General features: G+C 42.7%; 2 protein-coding genes and 1 pseudogene across 8 annotated transcripts; 1 reads left to right on the top strand and 2 right to left on the bottom strand.

Moving 5' to 3' along the window:
* Positions 1–356: 356 nt before the first annotated feature.
* LOC124017515 lies at positions 357–16,165 on the bottom strand. 4 transcript variants are annotated; one of them, XM_046332727.1, is made up of 9 exons: positions 15,788–16,165; positions 15,079–15,518; positions 14,884–14,954; positions 13,277–13,642; positions 13,049–13,168; positions 1,991–2,244; positions 1,746–1,787; positions 961–1,148; positions 357–837 (listed from the first exon to the last, which is right to left on the bottom strand). In XM_046332727.1, exons 1-9 carry the CDS (start codon positions 15,911–15,913, stop codon positions 804–806), a joined length of 1,641 nt encoding a protein of 546 aa, XP_046188683.1. In that variant the 5' UTR covers positions 15,914–16,165; the 3' UTR covers positions 357–803. The 4 variants fall into 4 exon arrangements, with proteins under 4 accessions (XP_046188683.1, XP_046188682.1, XP_046188684.1 ...); XM_046332726.1 differs by having other exon boundaries at positions 1,746–1,790; positions 15,788–16,155; XM_046332728.1 differs by having other exon boundaries at positions 993–1,148; positions 1,746–1,790; positions 15,788–16,154.
* Positions 16,166–16,408: 243 nt separating this feature from the next.
* On the bottom strand, positions 16,409–22,530 carry LOC124017517 (telomere repeats-binding bouquet formation protein 1-like). Of its 4 annotated transcripts, XM_046332731.1 has the most exons (14): positions 22,030–22,530; positions 20,715–20,766; positions 20,496–20,606; positions 20,264–20,392; positions 20,042–20,173; positions 19,542–19,602; positions 19,242–19,360; positions 18,988–19,116; positions 18,363–18,515; positions 18,093–18,224; positions 17,815–17,937; positions 17,552–17,694; positions 17,259–17,329; positions 16,409–16,515 (listed from the first exon to the last, which is right to left on the bottom strand). In XM_046332731.1, coding segments are annotated over exons 1-14 (1,491 nt in total). In that variant the 5' UTR covers positions 22,165–22,530; the 3' UTR covers positions 16,409–16,514. The 4 variants fall into 4 exon arrangements, with proteins under 4 accessions (XP_046188687.1, XP_046188689.1, XP_046188686.1 ...); XM_046332733.1 differs by lacking the exon at positions 16,409–16,515 and having other exon boundaries at positions 16,999–17,329; positions 20,715–20,835; XM_046332730.1 differs by lacking the exon at positions 16,409–16,515 and having other exon boundaries at positions 16,999–17,329.
* A 950-nt stretch (positions 22,531–23,480) lies between these two features.
* LOC124017518 lies at positions 23,481–24,485 on the top strand (annotated as a pseudogene).
* Positions 24,486–24,558: the final 73 nt, after the last annotated feature.

Raw genomic sequence — 24,558 nt, 5'->3', positions numbered from 1 at the left:
AAATACATCAAGATACAGTATTCAATGTCTGTCGGCTGTATGCCACTCAAACTCAAATATATCTTTCACGTATCTTTTCTTCTCCCACACGGTCTCCTATGTTTCATGCATGTTTAAACCATTCACACCCATGCATTGCATAAAAAGTGTCTTAGATATTGGTGTTTAATATTAAGCTATAGAAAGCATTTCCCCTTAAGGGACAAACTCTCTAGAAGTAGAAAAAGCTGTTTACTGTTTACTGACCTCAAGTCAGTAAATGAACATCCTCATTGTTATGGAGCCTTGAGGGTCCCTGAATGAAAAAGCATGGTGTGAGATTATCAGACAGTGACACACACATCACTGCATACAAACACTCTTCTGTTTAATTCAATACAAACAACTTCAGGGGATGACGAGTGAACAACCATTTCAATCTCAATCCATACATTAACAATGAACAAGATAAATTATGAAACCGTCAAGTGCAAATCATTACACAAATAATTGCCATTTTTCTATTCCAAACAATATTCCAACTACTTCAAATAGGCAGCAAAATGCTGTGTAAAACAACAAGGTTGAGAAATACAGAACGGACCATTCATCCACCCTCCATGACCATGAAATTAACATATTTCAAATATAGTACTAACTTAAATAACAAATTATGTATTTTATTTACAGTAGCACAGCATAGTAATTCATTTCAAACTGGGGACTAAATTATAGTATTTAAACTATTATTGAATATTACATTAAAGTATTTAAAATATATGACTGTGATGTATGTACAATAGACAATGTGTTCCTCTAGGATCTCATGGAGTCTGAATCCATACCCTGGGCTTTAGCCTGTAGGGAAAGAAAGAGAGAATGAGAGACAGAACAAAATGGAGAACAAGACCCAAAAAATGACGAGAGAGCAGGGTCAGTTGAATACTCACCAACTGAAATTGAATTCAGTGACATACATACATTTTTGTAAAACCATTGTTGATGCCTATCACCTGCAGGCGTTTGTATTTCTTGGCCAGGTCAACGTTGGTGCGTCCCGGCTGGAACGGATAGGCCCAAAGGATGGAGTTCCAGGATGGACCAAACCGCTCTATACCTCGACACAGATAACTCTCCTCCTCACGGCTGAAGTTCCTCCTCTCCCTCCTCTGTAAATAGATAGAGTTCGCTGAAGACAGACCTGGCTCTCAAGAGCAGACAGGTTATGTGCACACTGCCCACAAATTGAGGTGGAAACTGAGCTGCACTTCCTAACCTCCTGCCAAATGTATGACCATATTAGAGACACATATATTTCCCTCAGATTACAGACCCACAAAGAATTCAAAAACAAATCAAATGTTGATAAACTTCCATATCTATTGGGTGATATTCCACAGTGTGCAATCACAGCAGCACAATTTGTGACCTGTTTCCACAAAAGGGCAACCAGTGAACAAACACTATTGTAAATACAACCTATATTTGTTTATTTATTTTCCCTTTTGTACTTGAATGATTTGCACATCATTACAACACTGTATATACACAACATTTGACATTACGTTATTTAAATCTTTTGTAAGTAATGTTTACTGTTCATTTTTTATTTCACTTTGCTTTGGCAATAAACATGTTTCCTATAAAGCCCCTTAAACTGAAATTGAATTGGGAGGATCAATGTACAAGGAATGTAGGAGAATGCAGGGTAAAGAACAGTAAGACAGAGAGACAGACAGAGGACATGAGACAAAACACAAACACACCTCATTGGTATTCACCCTCTTTTCCTTGGTTTTGGAACTGCTCTGCTGCAAGACAGAGGACACCATGACACACATACCTCTGGATAACATTCCCCTACTACACACACACTGGCATAGTGGTCTCTTCTCCCACATTGCCTGATTACTAGAACACTGGTCGTTCTATACAGTCCATCCACTATAGATTAACCTCCAATTCAACACTCACTTCTACAGAGACATCTGGATACACTCATCTCTCTTACAGTCAAAGATGGGTTTCCCATAGAAAGAGTCTTCTGCTGATTATCCATGACACCGTCCTCCTCATGCATGACACCGTCCTCCCCACCGATGACATCGTCCTCCCCACCGATGACACCGTCCTCCCCATCGATGACACCGTCCTCCTCATCCATGACACCGTCCTCCTCATCCATGACACCGTCCTCCTCATCGACACCGTACTCCTCATCCATGACACCGTCCTCCTCATCCATGACACCGTCCTCCCTTCTGTCTGCATGTGCGTGTGAGTGTGTGTGTGTGTGTGTGAAAGTGTGAGGGAAAAAAAGAGGGAGACAGTAAGCAAAGAACAGACGTGTCAAGCCTTATTGTGAGCAGAGACCAACAGCTCACAGAGCTCATTGAGGTAAACAGAGACACAATCAAATAAAGAGAAAATACAATCTCTCTCTCTTTGTCTTCTTCATTGGAAGTGACATTAGGTCAGTCAGGCCTAATACAGCTGCCTGCTACCAGAACAATAGAACACAGAAGAGATTCACTGATCAGAGAGGGAAAAAGGGAGAAATAAGGATAAATGGAGCATATGAGAGGGGCAGAGAGAGAGAGTACGGGGGGGGGAAAGCAAGACATAAAAACAGAGCGGGAAAGTGGGTTAGAGAGCAAAAGAAAAACGAACGGACAAAGAAAGAGTGTAGTATTTCTTTGAAGGAGGAAAGGTGCTCAAAAAGAGCAGAGTAAATCTGTGAACTGTGAATCAACACACAGTTCACACAGTTCACACGATAAGAGCGCTATAAGAGTGTAAACTAGCTAGTGTTGTACAACTGTACCTCTAGAACAGTGTAAACTATCTGGAGTTGTACAACTGTACTGGTATAGAACAGTGTAAACTAGCTGGAGTTGTACAACTGTACTGGTATAGAACAGTGTAAACTATCTGGAGTTGTACAACTGTACTGGTATAGAACAGTGTAAACTAGCTGGAGTTGTACAACTGTACTGGTATAGAACAGTGTAAACTATCTGGAGTTGTACAACTGTACTGGTATAGAACAGTGTAAACTAGCTGGAGTTGTACAACTGTACTGGTATAGAACAGTGTAAACTAACTGGAGTTGTACAACTGTACTGGTATAGAACAGTGTAAACTAGCTGGAGTTGTACAACTGTACTGGTATAGAACAGTGTAAACTAGCTGGAGTTGTACAACTGTACTGGTATAGAACAGTGTAAACTAACTGGAGTTGTACAACTGTACTGGTATAGAACAGTGTAAACTAACTGGAGTTGTACAACTGTACTGGTATAGAACAGTGTAAACTAACTGGAGTTGTAAACTGGTATAGAACTAACTGGAGTTGTACAACTGTACTGGTATAGAACAGTGCAAACTAGCGGGAGTTGTACAACTGTACTGGTATAGAACAGTGTAAACTAACTGGAGTTGTACAACTGTACTGGTATAGAACAGTGTAAACTAACTGGAGTTGTACAACTGTACTGGTATAGAACAGTGTAAACTAACTGGAGTTGTACAACTGTACTGGTATAGAACAGTGTAAACTAACTGGAGTTGTACAACTGTACTGGTATAGAACAGTGTAAACTAACTGGAGTTGTACAACTGTACTGGTATAGAACAGTGTAAACTAACTGGAGATGTACAACTGTACTGGTATAGAACAGTGTAAACTAACTGGAGTTGTACAACTGTACTGGTATAGAACAGTGTAAACTAGCTGGAGTTGTACAACTGTACTGGTATAGAACAGTGTAAACTAACTGGAGTTGTACAACTGTACTGGTATAGAACAGTGTAAACTAACTGGAGTTGTACAACTGTACTGGTATAGAACAGTGTAAACTAACTGGAGTTGTACAACTGTACTGGTATAGAACAGTGTAAACTAGCTGGAGTTGTACAACTGTACCTCTATAGAACAGAGTAAACTAGCTGGAGTTGTACAACTGTACTAGCTGGAGTTGTGTTATACAGCTGTAGAGGTCAGTAACAGAGTTGACTAGCTATCAGCCAGTGTGAGAACATTTCTCTGTGCTACAAGGAATACACTGGAGACCAGGAATCCCACGGGGGAAAAAACACATTCAATTCGCATATTAGTTGTAACTTCATAGCAGCCTGTTACCAGCATCTAACTTAAAAGGGTAAATCCACTCATTAGTCCACTGTTGATACAGTCCCAAAATGTTTTGCATGTAAGCAGACAATTTTCTAAATATTGGACTTTCAAGAGGGTCTCCATGGAGATGTTGACCCCGGAACTGACAAAGACCAGAAACAGCTTTGCCACTTGTACTGATAACTTTGACACCTTCTGGAAACAGAATATACTCTACAGGAATGACAGAGTCCATCCAAATCATCTTGGCTCCTGGACTCTGTACATGCATTTCAAGGATGCCTTGAAACAATGACTGGTAAATGATCCAGGACCAGCTCAGTTAATCCCTACCATTGTGACAATGAGTTGTCATAATGCTGCATCAAATGTACATGATCTTAGGGGCATTGGCAAACAGAAGTCATTTCATTTATGTAACCCTAACTGCAAGGAATATATCCGTTTATCCTACAGCTATTGTAAGCAGTAATCATGAGCCTATAAACCAGAGTTACACTGTTAGCACTGAGGCTCACCCTGCACTATCAGCTCCAATGTAAATAACAAGAGTAAGTCTACCTCTGATAAGCTTCCCAGTAAAGCATTAAAACAATCAAGCACCCAGAAAAGTACTAAAAATAGCCCATATTAACATATGTAGCCTAAGAAACAAGGTCCATGAAGTCAATAACTTGCTTGCAACAGATTACATTTATATTCTGACTATCTCTGAAACTCACTTAGATAATACATTTGATAATACAGTGGTAGCAATACATTGTTATAACATCTACTGAAAAGACAGAAATGCCAAGGGAGGCTATGTTGCTGTCTATATTCAGAACCACATTCCTGTAAAGCTTAGAGACAACCTAATGTTAAATACTGTTGAAGTAATATGGCTACAGGTTCATCTGCCTCACCTAAAGCCCATTCTGGTGGGAAGCTGCTACAGACCACAAAGTGCTAACAATCAGTATCTGGATAATGTGTGAAATGCTTGATAATGTACATGATATTAACAGAGAAGTATATTTTCTGGGGGATTTAAATATTGACTAGCTATCATTAAGCTGCCCACTCAGGAAAAAAGTTCAAACTGTAACCAGTGCCTGCAACCTGAATCAGGTTGTCAGTCAACCTACCAGGGTAGTTACAAACAGCACAGGAATTAAATCATCAACATGTATTGATCACATTTTTACTAACGGTGCAGATATTTGCAATATCCAAATCCATAGGATGTAGTGATCACAATATAAACAATATAATAGCCATATCTATGCAAACCAAAGTTCCAAAGGCTGGGCCTAATATAGTGTATAAGAGGTCATACAAGAAGTTTTTTAGTGATTCATATGTTGATGATTGTTATGGATACAGTTATCCTTTGTGTGTTTCTTTTCTCTCCTTCTCCACTCACAGGTGAAAATCATCACTCCCCAATCAGTCAACAATCAATCATCAATCAGAAGACACACCTCCTCCTATTTCCTGACCTATCACAGTTCCTTCCCCATGGTTTAAAAACCCCATCATTTGTTTGTTCTAGAGCTCAGCTCAGCTCAATCTCTCTGTAAATGCCATGTCTGTAGGTCTCTGTGGTTCACTCTCGCTTTGTGTCTTAACCTCTCTTTTGTTTAAAGCACCTCCATAGCACTTTGTCATCACATGTGAGTATTGTTTTTGGTTATGGTGTTTGTTTGTTTGCTGGTGGGAAAAGGGGGAAACCAAGACAAGTCGCCCATGGGCATACTGTCATGTTTTGTCATTGATTATCATGTCTTGTCTCTGTGCTTCCCTTCTATTCGTTTCCCTCTGCTGGTCTTATTAGGTTCTTTCCCTCTTTCTATTCCTCTCTCCCCCTTCCTCTCTCCCTCTCTCTCTTTCCGTTCCTGCTCCCAGCTGTTCCTCATTCTCCTAACTACCTCATTTACTCTTTTCACACCTGTCCCCTATTTCTCCCTCTGTTTTCCGCTTCTGTCCTTGTCGGATCCTTGTGTGATGTTCGCTGTTCTGTGTCCTTGTTCCGCCCTGTCGTGTTTTACCTTCTTCAGATGCTGCGTGTGAGCAGGTGTCAATGTCAGCTACGGCCGGTGCCTGCCCGACGCGACCTGCAGTCTGTGGTCGCGTCTCCAGTCATTCCTCTCTACTGACGAGTGGATTTCAGTTTTCCTGTTTTTGCTTTCACCTAGATAATATCAGGATTATCGCTTTTGTCTTAGACTGGAATAAAGACTCTGTTTTCGTTAAGTCGCTTTTGGGTCCTCATTCACCTGCATAACACATACACTACCCGTAGGTGAACTTTGTTAAATACACTAGTTAGAACTGGGTGGACCACCCACTGTATTTTTGGTTAGTTAGTTGTTGTTAAAGTAGGCTAGTCTAGCTTAGGGGTGTGTTTTTGTATATTTATTTTCTTTCCTTGGGTCCAGCTCAGCCCCTTTTCCTGCTTCCCCCCCCCCATTACTGTGTTTATAAATAAACCTAGAGTTTGACGGTAGATTTCTGTTGTCGTGGTTATTTCGTGCACACTTTTACTTTGTCACTAATAATTTGCATGAGTTGTTACGGGTCTCATTACCATCCCCCCTAGACTGTCGGGCCAAAAGGGATTCTTAACAATGATGTAAACAATATTTGCTGGTCTGTGTGTGTAATAAGGAGCAACCAGATGCCGCACTTGACACATTTATGAAACTACTTATCCCAGTTACTAATAAACTCACAACCATTAAGAAAATTACTAAAACTGTTACATCCCTGTGGATTGATGAGGAATTTAAAAATGGTATGGTTGAGGGATGAGGTATGGCAAGTAAGTGTGGCAGCCCAACTAATTGGCAAACGTACTGCAAATTAAAAATCATGTGACTAAACTAAAAAAACAAATATCAATTATATAAAGAATTATTTAAAAAAGCATCCGGGGCAACTTAAATGACATTTTGGGAAAAAGGCCAACTTGGCTCATTGAATCAAAAAGCCCACTGATATTGCAAACTACTTTAATTACTTTTTCATTGGCAAGATAAGCAAACTTCGGGATGACATGCCAGCAACAAACGCTGACACTACACAAAGTATATCAGACCAAATTATGAAAGACGAGAATTGTACTTTTGATTTCTGTAAAAGTCAGTGTGGAAGAAGTGAAAAAATGGATGTCTATCAACAATGACAAGCCACCAGGGTCTGACAATCTAGATGGAAAATGACTGAGGATAATAGCAGATTATATTGCCACTCCTATTTACCACATCTTCAATTTCAAATCAAATTTTATTTGTCACATACACATGGTTAGCAGATGTTAATGCGAGTGTAGCGAAATGCTTGTGCTTCTAGTTCCGACAATGCAGTAATAACCAACAAGTAATCTAACTAACAATTCCAAAACTACTGTCTTATACACAGTGTAAGGGGATAAAGAATATGTACATAAAGATATGAATGAGTTATGGTACAGAGCAGCATAGGCAAGATACAGTAGATGGTATATCGAGTACAGTATATACATATGAGATGAGTATGTAAACAAAGTGGCATAGTTAGTGGCTAGTGATACATGTATTACATAAAGATGCAGTAGATGATATAGAGTACAGTGTATACGTATACATGAGATGAATAATGTAGGGTATGTAACATTATATAAGGTAGCATTGTTTAAAGTGGCTAGTGATATATTTTACATTTCCCATCCATTCCCATTATTAAAGTGGCTGGAGTTGAGTCAGTGTCAGTGTGTTGGCAGCAGCCACTCAATGTTAGTGGTGGCTGTTTAACAGTCTGATGGCCTTGAGATAGCAAGAAGCTGATTTTCAGTCTCTCGGTCCCAGCTTTGATGCACCTGTACTGACCTCGCCTTCTGGATGATAGCGGGGTGAACAGGCAGTGGTTCAGGTGGTTGATGTCCTTGATGATCTTTATGGCCTTCCTGTAACATCGGGTGGTGTAGGTGTCCTGGAGGGCAGGTAGTTTGCCCCCGGTGATGCGTTGTGCAGACCTCACTACCCTCTGGAGAGCCTTACGGTTGAGGGCGGAGCAGTTGCCGTACCAGGCGGTGATACAGCCCGCCAGGATGCTCTCGATTGTGCATCTGTAGAAGTTTGCGAGTGCTTTTGGTGACAAGCCGAATTTCTTCAGCCTCCTGAGGTTGAAGAGGCGCTCCTGCTCCTTCTTCACGATGCTGTCTGTGTGAATGGACCAATTCAGTTTGTCTGTGATGTGTATGCTGAGGAACTTAAAACTTGCTACCCTCTCCACTACTGTTCCATCGATGTGGATAGGGGGGTGTTCCCTCTGCTGTTTCCTGAAGTCCACAATCATCTCCTTAGTTTTGTTGACGTTGAGTGTGAAGTTATTTTCCTGACACCACACTCCGAGGGCCCTCACCTCCTCCCTGTAGGCCGTCTCGTCGTTGTTGGTAATCAAGCCTACCACTGTTGTGTCGTCCGCAAACTTGATGATTGAGTTGGAGGCGTGCGTGGCCACACAGTCGTGGGTGAACAGGGAGTACAGGAGAGGGCTCAGAACGCACCCTTGTGGGGCCCCAGTGTTGAGGATCAGAGGGGAGGAGATGTTGTTACCTACCCTCACCACCTGGGGGCGGCCCGTCAGGAAGTCCAGTACCCAGTTGCACAGGGCGGGGTCGAGACCCAGGGTCTCGAGCTTGATGACGAGCTTGGAGGGTACTATGATGTTGAATGACGAGCTGTAGTCGATGAACAGCATTCTCACATAGGTATTCCTCTTGTCCAGATGGGTTAGGGCAGTGTGCAGTGTGGTTGAGATTGCATCGTCTGTGGACCTATTTGGGCGGTAAGCAAATTGGATTGGGTCTAGGGTGTCAGGTAGGGTGGAGGTGATATGGTCCTTGACTAGTCTCTCAAAGCACTTCATGATGACGGAAGTGAGTGCTACGGGGCGGTAGTCGTTTAGCTCAGTTACCTTAGCTTTCTTGGGAACAGGAACAATGGTGGCCCTCTTGAAGCATGTGGGAACAGCAGACTGGTATAGGGATTGATTGAATATGTCCGTAAACACACCGGCCAGCTGGTCTGCGCATTCTGTGAGGACGCGGCTGGGGATGCAGTCTGGGCCTGCAGCCTTGCGAGGGTTAACACGTTTAAATGTCTTACTCACCTCGGCTGCAGTGAAGAAGAGTCCGCATGTTTTCGTTGCAGGCCGTGTCAGTGGCACTGTGTTGTCCTCAAAGCGGGCAAAAAAGTTATTTAGTCTGCCTGGGAGCAAGACATCCTGGTCCGTGACTGGGCTGGTTTTCTTCTTGTAGTCCGTGATTGACTGTAGACCCTGCCACATGCCTCTTGTGTCTGAGCCGTTGAATTGAGATTCTACTTTGTCTCTGTACTGACGCTTAGCTTGATTGATAGCCTTGCGGAGGGAATAGCTGCACTGTTTGTATTCGGTCATGTTACCAGACACCTTGCCCTGATTAAAAGCAGTGATTCGCGCTTTCAGTTTCACGCGAATGCTGCCATCAATCCACAGTTTCTGGTTAGGGAATGTTTTAATCATTGCTATGGGAACGACATCTTCAACGCACGTTCTAATGAACTCGCACACCGAATCAGCATATTCGTCAATATTGTTATCTGACGCAATACGAAACATATCCCAGTCCACGTGATGGAAGCAGTCTTGGAGTGTGGAGTCAGCTTGGTTGGACCAGCGTTGGACAGACCTCATCGTGGGAGCTTCTTTTTTTAGTTTCTGTCTGTAGGCAGGGATCAACAAAATGGAGTCGTGGTCAGCTTTTCCGAAAGGGGGGCGGGGCAGGGCCTTATATGCGTCCCGGAAGTTAGAGTAACAATGATCCAAGGTTTTTCCACCCCTGGTTGCGCAATCGATATGCTGATAAAATTTAGGCCTACTAGAGAGCATGTGCCCTCAGGCCTGGAGTGAAGCTAGTCATTCCGCTACCCAAGAATAGTAAAGCCCCCTTTACTGACTCAAATAGTCGACCAATCAGCCTGTTACCAACCCTTAGTAAACTTCTGGAAAAAATGTAGTTTGACCAGATACAATGCTATTTTACAGTAAACAAATTGACAACAGACTTTCAGCACGCTTATAGGGAAGGACACTCAACAAGCACAGCACTTACACAAATGACTGATGATTGGCTGAGAGGAATTGATGATAAAATTATTGTGGGGGCTGTCTTGTTCAGTGCAGCTTTTGAAATTATTGATCATAGTCTACTGTGGAAAAACCTATGTGTTATGGCTTTACACCCCCTGCTATAATGTGGATAAATAGTTACTTGTCAAACAGAACACAGAGGGTGTTCTTTAATGGAAGCCTATCAACTATAATCCAGTTAGAACCAGGAATTCCACAGGTTAGCTGTTTGGGCACCTTGCTTTTTTCAATTTTTACTAAAGACATGCCATTGACTTTGAGTAAAGCCAGAGTGTCTATATATGCGGATGACTCAACACTATACACGTCAGCTACAACAGCGACTGAAATGACTGCAACACTCAACAAAGAGCTGCAGTTAGTTTCAGAGTGGGTGGAAAGGAATAAGTTTGCCCTAAATATTTCTAAAACTAAAAGCTTTGTATTTGGAACAAAACAGTCACTAAACCCTAAACCTCAACTAAATCTTGTAATAAATAATATGGAAATTGAGCAAGTTGAGATTACTAAACTGCTTGGAGTAACACTAGATTGTAAACTGTCATGGTCAAAAAATATTGATGCAGTAGTAGCTAAGATGGGGAGAAGTCTGTCTATAATAAAGCAATGCTCTGCCTTCTTAACAACACTATCAACAATGCAGGTCCTACAGGTCCTCGCACCTTGACTACTGTTCTGTCGTGTGGTCAGGTGCCACAAAAAAGGACTTAGGAAAATTGCAATTGGCTCAGAACAGGGCAGCACAGCTGGCCCTTGGATGTACTCAGAGAGCTAATATCAATAATATGCATGTCAATCTCTCCTGGCTGAAAGTTATGGAGATTGACTTCAACACTACTTTTATTTATGAGAGGTATTGACGAGAGGTCTACCGATTATGATTTTTCAACGTCGATACCGATTATTGGAGGACCAAAAAGGCCGATACCGATTAATCGGACAATTTATTTATTTATATAATGACAATTACAACAATACTGAATGAACACTTATTTAAACTTAATATAATACATAATTAAAATACATTTTCTCAAATAAATAATGAAACATGTTCAATTTGGTTTAAATAAATGCAAAAACAGTGTTGGAGAAGAAAGTAAAAGTGCAATATGTGCCATGTAAAAAAGTAAACGTTTAAGTTCCTTGCTCAGAACATGAAAACATATGAAGAAAGCTGATGGTTCCTTTCAACATGAGTCTTCAATATTCCCAGTTAAGAAGTTTTAGGTTGTAGTTATTATAGGAATTTTAGGACTATTTCCCTCTATACCATTTGTATTTCATATAACTTTGACTATTGGATGTTCTTATAGGCACTATAGTATTGCCATAATCTTGAGAGTTGATAAATCATAAACAGCGCTGCGCATTGCAAAGAGCTGCTAGCAAATGCAGAAAGTGCTGTTTGAATGAATGCTTACGAGCCTGCTGCTGCCTACCACCGCTCAGTCAGACCACTATCAAATCATAGACTTAATTATAATATAATAAACACAGAAATATGAGCCTCAGGTCATTAATATGGTAAAATCCAGAAACTACCATTTCGAAAACTAAACGTTTATTCTTTCAGTGAAATACGGAACCGTTCCGGATTTTATCGAACGGGTGGCAACCCTAAGTCTAAATATTGCTGTTACATTGCACAACCTTCAATGTAAGTCGCTCTGGATAAGAGCGTCTGCTAAATGACTTCAATGTAAATGTAAATAATTATGTAAAATTCTGGAAAATTAATTACGGTCTTTGTTAGGAATAAATGGTCTTCACACAGTTCGCAACGAGCCAGGCGGCCCAAACTGCTGCATATACCCTGACTCTGCTTGCACTGGAACGCAAGAAGTTTCCCTAGTTAATATTGCCTGCTAACATGTGTTTTATCCAAATATGCAGGTTTAAAAAAAATATACTTGTATATTGATTTTAAGAAAGGCATTGATGTTTATGGTTAGGGACATTGGGGCAACGATAGTGCTTTTTTTCACGAATGCGCTTTTGTTAAATCACCCATTTGGCAAAGTAGGCTGTGATTCGATGATACATTAACAGGCACCACATTGATTATATGCAACGCAGGACAAGCTAGTTAAACTAGTATTATCATCAACCATGTGTAGTTAACTAGTGATTATGTTAAGATTGATTTTTATAAGTTTAATGCTATCTAGCAACTTACCTTGGCTCCTTGCTGTACTCACGTAACAGGTGGTCAAGCCTGCCACCAGTCTCCCCGTGGATTGCAACGTAATCGGCATCCAAAAATGCAGATTACCGATTGTTATGAAAGCTTGAAATCGGCCCCAATTAATCGGCCATGCCATTAATCGGACAGGCCATGCCGATTAATCGGTCGACCTCTAGTATTGACAGTACTAGTACACAGCTCGGACACCCATGCATACCCCACAAGACATGCCACAAGAGGCCTCTTCACATTCCCCAAGTCCAGATCAGATTATGGGAGACACACAGTATTACATAAACCATGACTACATGGAACTCTATTCCACATCAAGTAACTGACGCAAGTAGTAAAATTAGATTTTAAAAAACCTTATGGAACAGCGGGAACTGTGAAGCAACACAAACATTGGAACAGACACATGCATACACACACGATAACATACGCACTATGTGGAAGTGGTAGATTAGGGGCCTGAGGGCACACAGTGATGATGCCACACACACACAGATGATACAAGAGAAACGATACGGTTATCTCATTATTGGCAGGATAAAATAAAGGCTAAGGTGTTGTCATGGTGTCTGAACATACAGTACCTCCTCTCTCCTGCCCCCTGCTGGTCACAGAAGAGAGGCTCTTCATCAGACCTTCATGCAAAGGATTCCAAGCGATACCTTCACATGGACCACAGGTCTCAAGGGGAGTGAGACTCACATCTAAGAAAGAAAACAGGGAGGGGCGAGAGAACTACATAATATATTATTGTTTTTCACAGAAAAGACAGAGGGGATATGTAAATATTTTGTTGAGATGGTGAATCTTACGGTTGTGATCAGTGTTGCGTTGTCCGCTGTTGGTTGAGAAGCTCCTCAGGAGGGTTCCTTTACAGACAGGAGTCAGACTGGCCTCTGTTACAACAGGACACATATCCGAATTCAAATCACATCGGTGTGTGGGTGTGTTCAGCACTTCAGGAATCTTATCTCTGCAGTGATCCCAGACGCTCTGTGTCCCTCGCCGAGTCTCTCTCTGTCCCGTTGTGTGTATTTCTCTCCTCCTGCGTATATCTCGGAGGTGCTGTGTGTAACTGTGTGTGGCCTGCTGCAATACCAGGTGCAGGTCACAGCTGTGGGGACAGTTCCTTTGGAGGACAGGGAACGACCGGCTGGTCACCAAACCGAACACACAGCCTGGGGAGACGGAAACAGCTGGGTGAACACGGTTTTGCTATGAGACAGTTAAGCTTTTTTCAGAGCTATAGATAAATAGATACACTACATGAACAAAAGTATGTAGACAGCTGCTTGTCAAACATCTCATTCCAAAATCATGGGCATTAACATGGAGTTGGTCACCCCCCTTCTATAACAGCCTCCACCCTTCTGGTACGGCTTTCCACTAGTTGTTGGAACATTGCTGCGGGGACTTGCTTCCATTCAGCCACAAGAGCATTAGTGAGGTCGGGCAACGATGTTGGGTGATTAGGCCTGGCTCGCAGTCGGCGTTCCAATTCATCCAAAAGGTGCCACAAAGTTGTAAGCACAGAATTGTCTAGAATGCTGTAGAGCTAAGATTTCCCTTCGCTGGAACTAAGGGGCCTAGCCTGAACCATGAAAAACAGGCCCAGACCATTATTTCTCCTCCGCCAAACTTTACAGTTGGCACTATTGGGGCAGGTAGTGTTGTACTGGCATCCGCCAAACCCTGATTCATCTGTTGGACTTCCAGATAGTGAAGTGTGAGTCATCACTCCAGAGAAAGCATTATCAATGCTCCAAAGTCCAATGGAGGCGAGCTTTACACCACTCCAGCCGACACTTGGCATTGCGCATGTTGATCTTAGGTTTGTGTGCGGCTGGTCGGCCATGGAAACCCATTTCATAAACCACTCGATGAACAGTTCTTGTGCTGACGTTGATTCCAGACGCAGTGTCGAACTCAGTGGGTAGTATTGCAAATGACGACAGATTATTTTTACGTGCTACACGCTTCAGCAATCCGCGGTCCCGTTCTGTGAGCTTGCGTGGCCTACCACTTCGCGGCTGAGCCGTTGTTGCTCCTAGACGTTTCCACTTCACAATAACAGCACTTACAGTTGTCTGGGCCAGCTCTAGCAGGGCAGAAATTTGACAAACTGACTTGTTAGAAAGGTGGCATCCTATGACGGTGCCACGTTGAAAGTCACTGAGCTCTTCAGTAAGACCATTCTACTGCCAATGTTTGTCTATGGAGATTGCATGGCTGTGTGCTCTATTTTATACCTGTCAGCAACGGGTGTGGCTGAAACAGCCAAATACACTAATTTCAAGGGGTGTCCACATATTTTTGTATACTCTGGATAAGAGCGTCTGCTAAATGACTTAAATGTAAATGTAAAAACATAGTGTAGACAGTCTTGCATTGTCACTTTATCCCATTGACATTTTTGTACCTTCATCATCCAACGGTTTCTTCTGCCTGCTCATTCCTGGCTTGCCTGGAGCTTGGCACTTCAACACTTGGCTAAAACACACCATGAGGAAGAGAAGAATGGTACACAGAATTACATTTCTTACATGACATGAAACATTTCACAAGATTCATGTTTCAATAAATACTGCATTTGCATATAGTGCAGAGTGCTGACCTGTGTGTGTGTGTCTGGGAGTGTCCTTCTAGTGGACTGGAGGAGGAAGGGACCACTGTTCCTGTCCCCAGATATACAGAACACCTCTCATCCTCTCCATCACGGGGCTGCCCAGGGACACTGGCTCTACAAGGTCCAGCATAGCCCACGGCTGACACAGACGGTGTGTGAGCCTGCTCTCTCATGCCAAGGTGCTTGTCTCTGCCGTTCTCGGTCTGTGTGTGTGATGCTGTGTTTGTGCATTTCTTTGTGAGTGTGTTTGTGTAGAGAGGATAAGTATTTCTCTTAGCTGCCAAGCCCCTGTCCTTCTCTGGTTGTGTGTTTCCAAGTGTGTACATGTGCAGAGTGGTGTGCCTTTGTGTGTGTGTTCTCTTCTCCCTCTCACTCTCTCTGCTGCGGCTGAGTTTCTGAGGCTCCTCACTGGTCTGTCTCCTTACACGCTTCAGATCAAAACACACACACACCTTGACACTTAACTTACTATAAAATACCCAAGAGAGTCAGTGCGCTTGGAGAGCCTAGTACAGTGTCTGTAAAATAGATTGGTCCTGTCCAGAAACAACATGTCACAGGGCAAGGTGGAGCTACCATATTTCTTATTATACCTATCCAATTCCTTCAGATTGGCATGACGTCCCCTAGAGGGTAGGGGTTGTTCTGGACAGGACCATTGTGTGTAGAGTGGACCAGAGCTGTGTTAGACCCGCACCGTTAGGTCCCGCCCTCTGTTTGTGGGTTGATTCTCCTCTAGGACTCTATGGTGTAGATCCTCTCTCTCTCCATCTCCAACCCTCCCCTCTAGAACCGGCCAGACTGGGGTGTGTTCACAGGACATCCCCCTCTCTTCTCCTCCTCCCTCCTCTCTTCTCTCTTGACCCCAACTCTCTACTCCTCTCCAACGCTCTCTTTCCTCATACCTCCTGCCTCCATTCCACTCCTGGTATGGTAAAGAGGTGTGGTGAGGCGGTAGGGATAAGGATGGGGGTAGAGGTAGGGGTAAGAGTAGCTCCTTCCTCCCCCATTCTGCAGGGTTCTGTCGGTCTGAGGAACTTGGTTCAACCCCCTCCCACTCCTCCTCCGCTCCCTGTTCAACAACCCCAACACACACACAATGACATCATTGAATAATATAGGACTAGAATTAGATGCAGAAGGCTTTCACTTCTCTTCACGAAAATGTAAGTTATTATTTGTATTTGTTTGATTGAATGGTTATGGGTCTGAATAAATAACCGCTATAGCCTACCGCCAGCGCACGTTCGCTCTTCTTTCAAACTACCTTCTATTGGCTGCTGTATTTAACATTAAGCAAACAAGAGCTTGCATCACTCTTCAAATAGTTTATTGGTATAAGAAATACAAACAAAAAAAATGTCCAGAACGCCATTCTAGTCTAGATTATCCTGCATGGGAGAAGCCAGTGGAGCACAGGTGCATCTGTTTTGCACAAGAGACAGAGGCTATAAGTTAGAAGCTTATTATGCATAACCCATCATTAATTAGCTAAATATAAGGCTAATACTGCATTGAATGTATTACCTGAAAGAGGTAGGCTAGGACATCTATATATAGGGCTATATATCAATGTATGTTTATAATTGTATTTAACTAGGCAAGTCAGTTAAGAACAAAATCTTATTTACAATGACAACCTACCAAACGGAGTGGTCCTAGCCCTGAATGCTGATTGGCTGAAAGCTGTGGTATATCAGACCGTATATCACGTGTATAACAAAACATGTATTTTTAATGCTCCAATTATGTTGGTAACCAGTTTATAATAGCAATAAGGCACCTCGGGTGTTTGTGATAAATGCCAATATACCACGGCTAAGGGCTGTATCCAGGCACTCTGCGTTGCGTTGTGCATAACAGCCCTTAGCCGTTGTAAATTGGCCATATACCACACCCCCTGGTGCCTTATTGCTTAACTAGAACATGATTATCTATTTTGGATGCAATTTGAATGGAGTTAATGGAGAGAAAGAGAGTGCTTGGGCGTGCACTGATTTAAAGCAACGATATTTGAGTGACTCTGCAGCTGCAACAAAATTGTAAAAGTAATTACAATTAAAAAACAAGGTGACCCCCAAAAGATGTACATTTATTCTTTATATTACTGTAGACTATGCTGCAGCAAATGCAGGCCTACAGCACCCGTCACAAGAAAATAAAGTTACCATGATGAGATGATAGGTCTACATGCATAGTGAACTGCTCTCCATACTGAGATGGGCTGTCTGTCGCCACCCTGAGTGTTGATAATTCGTCATGCAGAGGCCGTAAAGAAGACAGATTTAGACATTGCATATAATTTAACAGTTCCATTTCATGCCATGCTGTTCATATAAATAATTTATTATAATTTACTAGTTTCTCGCAGTTATTTATCCCGGGAAAAGAGAATGGTCTTGGGCGGTAAATCCCAGTAACCGGGTTCCCGCCATGTATATGTGTGTGTGGTGTAATATACCTGAGCCTGTTGTCTCTCCAGCTGGTTGATCCTGTGCAGCATGTCTCGTGCTGACCTCCAGTACCCCTCCATGTCCACAGGGGGCTCCAGCTCTGCAGTCTGACCCTGAGACTCCCCATGTACCGCACCGCGCAGAAACACAGCTGGGAGGACAGGGAGGAGCAGGATGAGAGGAAAGACAATGCTACGGACATAATGAAATGGGTAGACTCACTTCAACACTGACATCTGACGTTTGCATACAGGTCTGTGTGTGTACTCACTAGCCTGTTTGCAGGTCTGCAGTATGAAGGCAGCAGCCTTCCTGAGCTCTTCACTGGTAGACTCAGTCAGTAGAGTGATGAGGGACAGACCTCCACACTGTAAGAACTGAGACCGGTGCTCCTCTAGAAGAGAGAATTGAATTAAATAAATGCTGTAGTTATCACAGTTATTACTGTGCAGTTATCATTGTTGTAATAACTTAATGTTTTCATTTGGAATTGCAAGATGTTTTATCGTCATTATTTGATGCAAATAAAGCTGTGCGTCCCAGCCATACCAGAGGCCTCAGTGCAGTGTCCCAGGGTGAGTATGACAATGAGCCTGTCTTGGGGCTCCAGGCTGGGGCTGGACAGCAGGGAGTGGAGCTGAGCAACCAAACCATAACCTGCCAGACCTGACGCCAACACAGCTACACACAGTAGGGGGAGAGAGGATCAAATGGACAGGTTACCTAAGGAGAGCTGGTTTACATGGCTGTATGAGAGTGAGTTCGCCCTAGCAGTAGGGGAGAAGGGTTGATTTGGGATTCAGGGAATGAGTCACTCACGGTTGTCAATGATGCAGGCTGACAGGGTCTTGGTCATGATGACAGACAGCTGACAAGCCAATGGGCTGTGGGAGGCATCAGAGGCTAAGCGAATCAGAGTGAGTGTCAGATTTCCGAGCCCGCCGACTGTGGAAAAACTATCCTGAGCAAAATCTGTGAGAGGGGTCGAGAGAGATAGATAAGTGGGAGACACAGAGATCGGAGATGAATACAGAATAATGAGTGTTCAGACAAACCAAAACCATCTACACTGTAGCCTCTAAAGACTAAAGGCCTGCATCCATCCATCCTTCCTTCCTTAACACCAGGGAGAGAAAGAGAGAGATTTAAACCTTCATTTGAACAGTTACCAAAACGCTCTAGGACACGAATCTCTACAGACTGAAGGTCTGCATCTATCTTTAAGATCTTTGCCTGGCCGTCATAGAAATAGAAACAACACTGCACTTATAAAACTACTCGGATTACAATTACATACTGTCCATTGCAAAAGCAACCCAAGTATTCTGTGTGTGACAAGACAACTCAAGAAAATCTAAAAAGGCTAACATACCTTTTCAATCACAAGATACATACAGTATGTAAGTAACTGACTCTAAACATGAAACATCCCTGTTTTACTCACGGTTGTTGGCAACAGTCATGGATATAAAGGAGCAGATGGGCTGAACCATCTCTGCGTAGGGGTGAGAGAGCTGCTGCAGCCAGCCCTTGACCAGGGGGAAGGCTGACACACACATACGCTGGCTCTCCTCTAGGGAAAGAACATTTTTCTTTGTCCACCAAGTTACACACATGCATAACCACCCTTGTTTATTTAATGTACAGTTGCATAGAACACTGTACAAGGACACAAATACACACAGACACACACATTACCATTCTGGGGGTTGTTGACACAGCCACAGAGAGCACTGGACACAGAGGTCCAGAGTTGGAACAGCTGAGTGACGTTAGCAGGTCTCACTGTGGCCTCACCAGAGAGAGGGAAACTAGTTCTGGGGAGAGAAACAAACATTAATCAACCTGAATTGGAGTTGCCCTGTACAGTTTTACTTTAATACAATGTAATCATCTGCTCACCTCTTGACCATGCAGGTCTTGATTGTAAAAGATCATTCGTTGTCTATTTCAACCCATGTCTGCCGGAAACCCAGTGAAGTGCATTTCAGTGTTTACCTGAACAAGTCCAGCAGGATATCCAGACAGCCTGAGGTCTGAGCGAACTTCTGGCCAGACCCTGAAGCAGCACACACACAATTAACCACATCTGTATGTACAATATATATAGCCTAGTGCTTTTCACATTAACATCAATAAAGCCTTGTTCACACTGGAGGTTTAGAAGTGACTCAAATCCTTTTTTTTTTTGCATATCCAAATCTATTATTTTTCCTGCAAAACTGATTTCAGCATTACGTCCTGTAGTGTGAACAGGGCTTAGGTGCTTCACAGTAACCCAGCTTAGACTTCAAAAATCAAGCACTAGTACAGTGTCAAGGAAAAACTCCCTGGAAGGTAGAAACCTTGAGAGGCACTAGACAGGGGAGCCCCATCCTCCTCTGGCTGTACCAGGTAAAACACCTGCCTGTCATGACAATCACCCTCTGTTCGAAATCAACTATCAACCCCAGCCGGACCAAAGAAACCTAAAGTCAGTTTTTCCTGTCTGCTCTTACTGTTGTTGGCGACGAGGACAGAGAGCAGGTAGACGGCTACTCTCCTCTGGGTCAGTGGACTGTCCTGCTGCATCAGACACTCGGCCAGATCACTGAATGTCTCCCTCCTACACAGGGCCTGCTTACAGTACACTGCACATACACACAGTGTGTTTACAATACACGTACGTCAGCATCAGAGAGAAACTGCTTAAAGTACACTACCAACATATACACACAAACCATTGGCCTCTGCCAGCATTCCCAGTGTGAACTGAGCAGTCTCCCTGACCTCTGAGTGAACACTGGATTTAGAGAGGTTGTACACAAACACCACTCCTCCCATCTCTCTGAAGAAGTCAACATTCTCTTCTGAAACAGAGAGAATCAGTGACATTACATCACTATTATTGGTTCATTTGTCTATTAAATCGATCTACAGAAGATGTGCTGTTTGTGTGGGCGTGTGAGAGACCTCTCTGTTGACAGATGGAGTAGATGGTGAAAAGAGCTTGTTTCTGTGAAGCAGGACATTTCATCTGGTACTTCAGACACTCCAGCAACAAACTCAGATCTGTCTTTGTGGCTGTAAAGTAGAAAAACACATTTAAAAAAGACAAACCAAACAAATGAATGAACAAAAACATAAAGTAGTGTCATGTGTAACATATAAAAGTCCAGCAATAATACTCACCATTACGTTTGCTTATGCTGGAAACATACATTTCCATCTTCATTGGATTGAGCTGCCAGGGTGGGACATGGATATGTTTCAAGAAATAAGGATGCTAGCTAGGACTGTAGGACAGATGTTGCTACCAAAGAAATACAGGCTGTATTAATCTGTGCTGTTGCTGTAACTAGCTAGCTAGCAAGAAAGTACGATCCAAGAGGTTTAGAAACTCTGTGGGATGGTGCTTTCAAAACAACTGGGAAGTTGAAAGACAATAAACAGGTAAAATCATGACGTCGGTGATCTTTAGGTCGGAAACTTCGAGCTCTCGAAAGAGGCCCGAGTTGCAGACTTGGACTGCCAAATTGGATGACCGTTCAAAACACGGTTTCCCTCACTCTCAGTTCCCAGTTGTATTTGAGGCCAGATATGTTATGAACGCGGCAGTAGTCACAGATTGTTGTCACCACCTGAGCTAGCTAACGTTAGCTATCTGCTACTAGATGTGTCACGACTCTCATGAGCGACCTTGTACTAAAAAAACAGCTATCTAGCTACCTGTCTAGTGTTTGCCAATTCATCAATACACTTCATGAATTACAATTCAAATCAAAGCATACACTCTTACATTGTCATTTGCTGGCCAGTAAACAGACTTTAAGATGCTTATGTGTTGATGCATTTGCTGGTGCACCGGATGGAAAATTGTGGACTCAAATGTACCTCCACCGTTTTTGATTGGCCTCCGTAAAGGTGCGACTTGTCGGAGGCAGAACGAAGCCAGGGACTTTTTTTTTTTTTTTTTTAAACCTAGCTAACGTTAGCTAAATATCAACAGGTCAAGGTGTCTTAGCTTCAGTATTATTTACAGTAGTGTAAAATAGTTAGTTATGCGTTAGCCTGGGCAGCTGCTAGTGGGCTTTATGGATCTCCAGTATCTATGTAGTTATAGTGTTACTAGTGGAGGTCCATTAAAGCCCACGGTTTAGCCAGAGGTTGGTTAAGTTTAGCAGCTGCCCAGGCTTCAGTTCGGAGTGAAACTCATGTCTTCTACGTTTGCCTTGCACATTTCAGACGTTTCCTAGCTAGCTAATGTTACATTGCAACAGTTACCAGGCCAACAGGCCAACAGGGCAGGGGTCGCTTTAGCTTTTAGAAATCTGCATTTTAAAAACGCACACCATCATAAACATTTTTTAAAAGCGCTGCGTAGGCCTTGCAACATTTACAGTGATATGGCCTCTGCAGAAGTCGGCATTCATACTTGGGCTTTTCCGAGCCGCTCAGAGATGTGAAGTGAGTTTGTGTTTATACAGGACCTCCCACCCTCACCTACCGTTAATGCGGAGCCCGAAAATGTAAGAGGCGTATGGCGATGCGGTAGAGTTAAATGTGACCTCTGTGTGCCTCCAATCTGGTTTGCAATTACACCATACCACCCATATGGCGTCCGCGTTTTCGGACCAAGCATAAATGGACTCTTGACCCGAGATGTATGTATTTTTTAAAATTAACTAGGCAAGTCAGTCAAGAACACATTCTTATTTACAAAGACGGCCAAACCCGGACGAGGCCCTATGGGACTCCCAATCACGGCCGGATGAGATTATGCCTGGATTCGAATCAGGGACTTCTTGCACCCGAAATGCAGTGCCTTTAGACCCGTTGCGCTACTCCGGGGCGTGCAACTATAGTTTTCACACAAAATAAAATAATGTAAAGCTATTTGGCTAGCAACTAAGCTACACAACATAAGACGTTTACAATGAAAGAGCAAGGTCTTTTTTTTGCCAAAAGGTTTATCATAGAAAGCATTTAGCCAGCTACATTTTCTAATGTTTTGCACGAAGTGAATCTCTTATTTTAACTAGCTACTGGAGAAAATGTGTTAGTTAGCTAGCGAACTACATACATATCAGGAGCAATAGGGACGTTGCACGTACCCGTGTGAAACTAGCCACAATAGTGGCGTTTGCCATTCCCTTTCAAAATAAAAAATCCCCGATTTGAAAGTGATCAAACGGGTTCAAATAGTGTAATCCTGCCATTTGGACTAAATAATTCTGAGCGAGGTCAGAATGTTGTTATATACATTCCACAAAGACAATGAGAAAAGTGTAAACAAAATATTACACATTTGTTGAAATCGGACTGTGGATGTATTAGACTTTAGAGTTGCGTTGGGGCATATCACTTTGCCAGTGCCGTTTAAGATGAGGGAGGACGATTTGTTTTTTCATGAGCATGGCCTTATTTATATTACAGCATATTGGTTGACTATCATTCATATTCCATTTACCCTGTTCAATGTAACAGAGATCAATTTTAGGTTCCAGACACTGACAAATGGACAGACAGTGACATTCAGCACCACCTTGCAAACTCTTGCCTGCATCTAGCTGATATAGGGTGTAATCATTAGTCCAACAGTTGAAAACAAGACATTCTATTGGACAAATTCAGGTATGTTGATCGCAGTTTTTTTCCGTTTGCTTCAGTTTAAGAAACTTCCGTTTAAGAATCCCTTTCAACAGAATTGGTGAAATGAATACACCCCTGATCACGAGTAAACACAGTTCACTGAACTCGCATGCAGCTGTGTGTCTCTCTCTCTCTCTCCCTTGTATGTATAAATACATACACCAATGTAAATTACTAAAAATATTACAACAAAAACATTACATGTGAATACAGTTCATGGGATAAGTTGCAGTTCACACAGTTCAGCTCATGTGAGGGGGGAGGAGGTTGTTGGGCAGAGTTATTTGTTTGATTAAATTGGTTGTAATGAACCCCCCTCTTCTCTATGTGTTTCCTAACGGGTACCGTGCAAAGATGAAGGTTGTTTCACCTCCTGAACCCAATACCAGAGAAGAGTTCTTGAAATGTGAGTAAATATCTACACACAACTATGAATACGGTTTCACTAGCCTGCCTGACCTACACACAAATGCGTGCAGGTATACAGACACATGCAAACACAATGTTTTATTTCAAAATAATTTCAGATTCCTGCCAGCTCACATTGGACCCCAACACAGCTAATAGATATCTGCGTCTGTCTGAGGGGAACAGGAAGGTGACCAGGAGTGAAAATGCTGAGTCCTATCTTCACCATCCAGACAGATTTAACCTCTACTGCCAGCTGTTGTGTAAAGAGGCTTAGTCTGGAACCTGCTACTGGGAGGTAGAAAGGAGTGGGAGCAAGTGTAAAGTTGCCGTGTCTTATAAAGGGATCTGCAGGAGAGGAGATGGAGTGGATGTTAGCTTTGGACGAAATTATCAGTCCTGGACTTTGGTCTGTGATCCGTCTATCTGCTCTTTCAGGCACAATAATATCAATACTGATATCCCTACCCCCTGCTCCTCCAGAGTAGGAGTGTACCTGGACCACAAGGCAGGAACTCTGTCCTTCTACAGTGTCTCTGACAAGATGACCCTCCTCCACAGAGTCCAGACCACATTCACTCAGCCCCTCTACCCTGGATTCTGGGTTGGTCCTGGTTATGGATCATCTGTGAAGATACTGACACCAATATAGCAAATTAACAAAGTTTTATCTACACTCATTGACTTTCAGTGTGTTCATAAGCATCGTAAATTATTTTTCAGCCTGACACAATAACATGATACCTTTATGAAAACAGTAATACAATCTACAAGTGAGTGCACCCGTGCACTATTCAGAGGATGCAGTCCATTTCAATGAAAGGGATTTAATCTGTTAGACATCAGCTTTGCACAAGCTCCATTGACAATGAGCTGTTTGCATTGTTTGTTGAAATAAATTCTATGCAATCTGATGTAGCTCATGGAATGGATGTTTCTTTTGTAGTATATGTTTTGTTGAGTTGATGTTTAAATG

This window comes from Oncorhynchus gorbuscha, unplaced genomic scaffold (genome assembly GCF_021184085.1).
Source record: "Oncorhynchus gorbuscha isolate QuinsamMale2020 ecotype Even-year unplaced genomic scaffold, OgorEven_v1.0 Un_scaffold_2654, whole genome shotgun sequence".
Lineage (NCBI taxonomy): Eukaryota > Metazoa > Chordata > Actinopteri > Salmoniformes > Salmonidae > Oncorhynchus > Oncorhynchus gorbuscha.
The sequence above is the reverse complement of the archived record's forward strand: the minus strand, read 5'-3'. Positions and strand labels throughout refer to the sequence as shown.

What these genes read in the sequence shown, in the direction of transcription:
- LOC124017515 (XM_046332726.1), bottom strand. Translation starts at nt 15,913, where the DNA reads ATGTCCTGTGAACACACCCCAGTCTGGCCGGTTCTAGAGGGGAGGGTT. An exon ending in ACGCAACACTGATCACAACC is followed by an intron (nt 13,169 to 13,276) that starts GTAAGATTCACC and finishes TTTCTTTCTTAG; the next exon opens with ATGTGAGTCTCACTCCCCTT. An exon ending in TGGGAAACCCATCTTTGACT is followed by an intron (nt 1,791 to 1,990) that starts GTAAGAGAGATG and finishes TCTGTCTTGCAG; the next exon opens with CAGAGCAGTTCCAAAACCAA.
- LOC124017517 (XM_046332730.1), bottom strand. Translation starts at nt 22,164, where the DNA reads ATGCTTGGTCCGAAAACGCGGACGCCATATGGGTGGTATGGTGTAATT. An exon ending in TTTCGGGCTCCGCATTAACG is followed by an intron (nt 20,767 to 22,029) that starts GTAGGTGAGGGT and finishes CCACCCTGGCAG; the next exon opens with CTCAATCCAATGAAGATGGA. An exon ending in TGTCCTCGTCGCCAACAACA is followed by an intron (nt 19,603 to 20,041) that starts GTAAGAGCAGAC and finishes GTGCTGCTTCAG; the next exon opens with GGTCTGGCCAGAAGTTCGCT.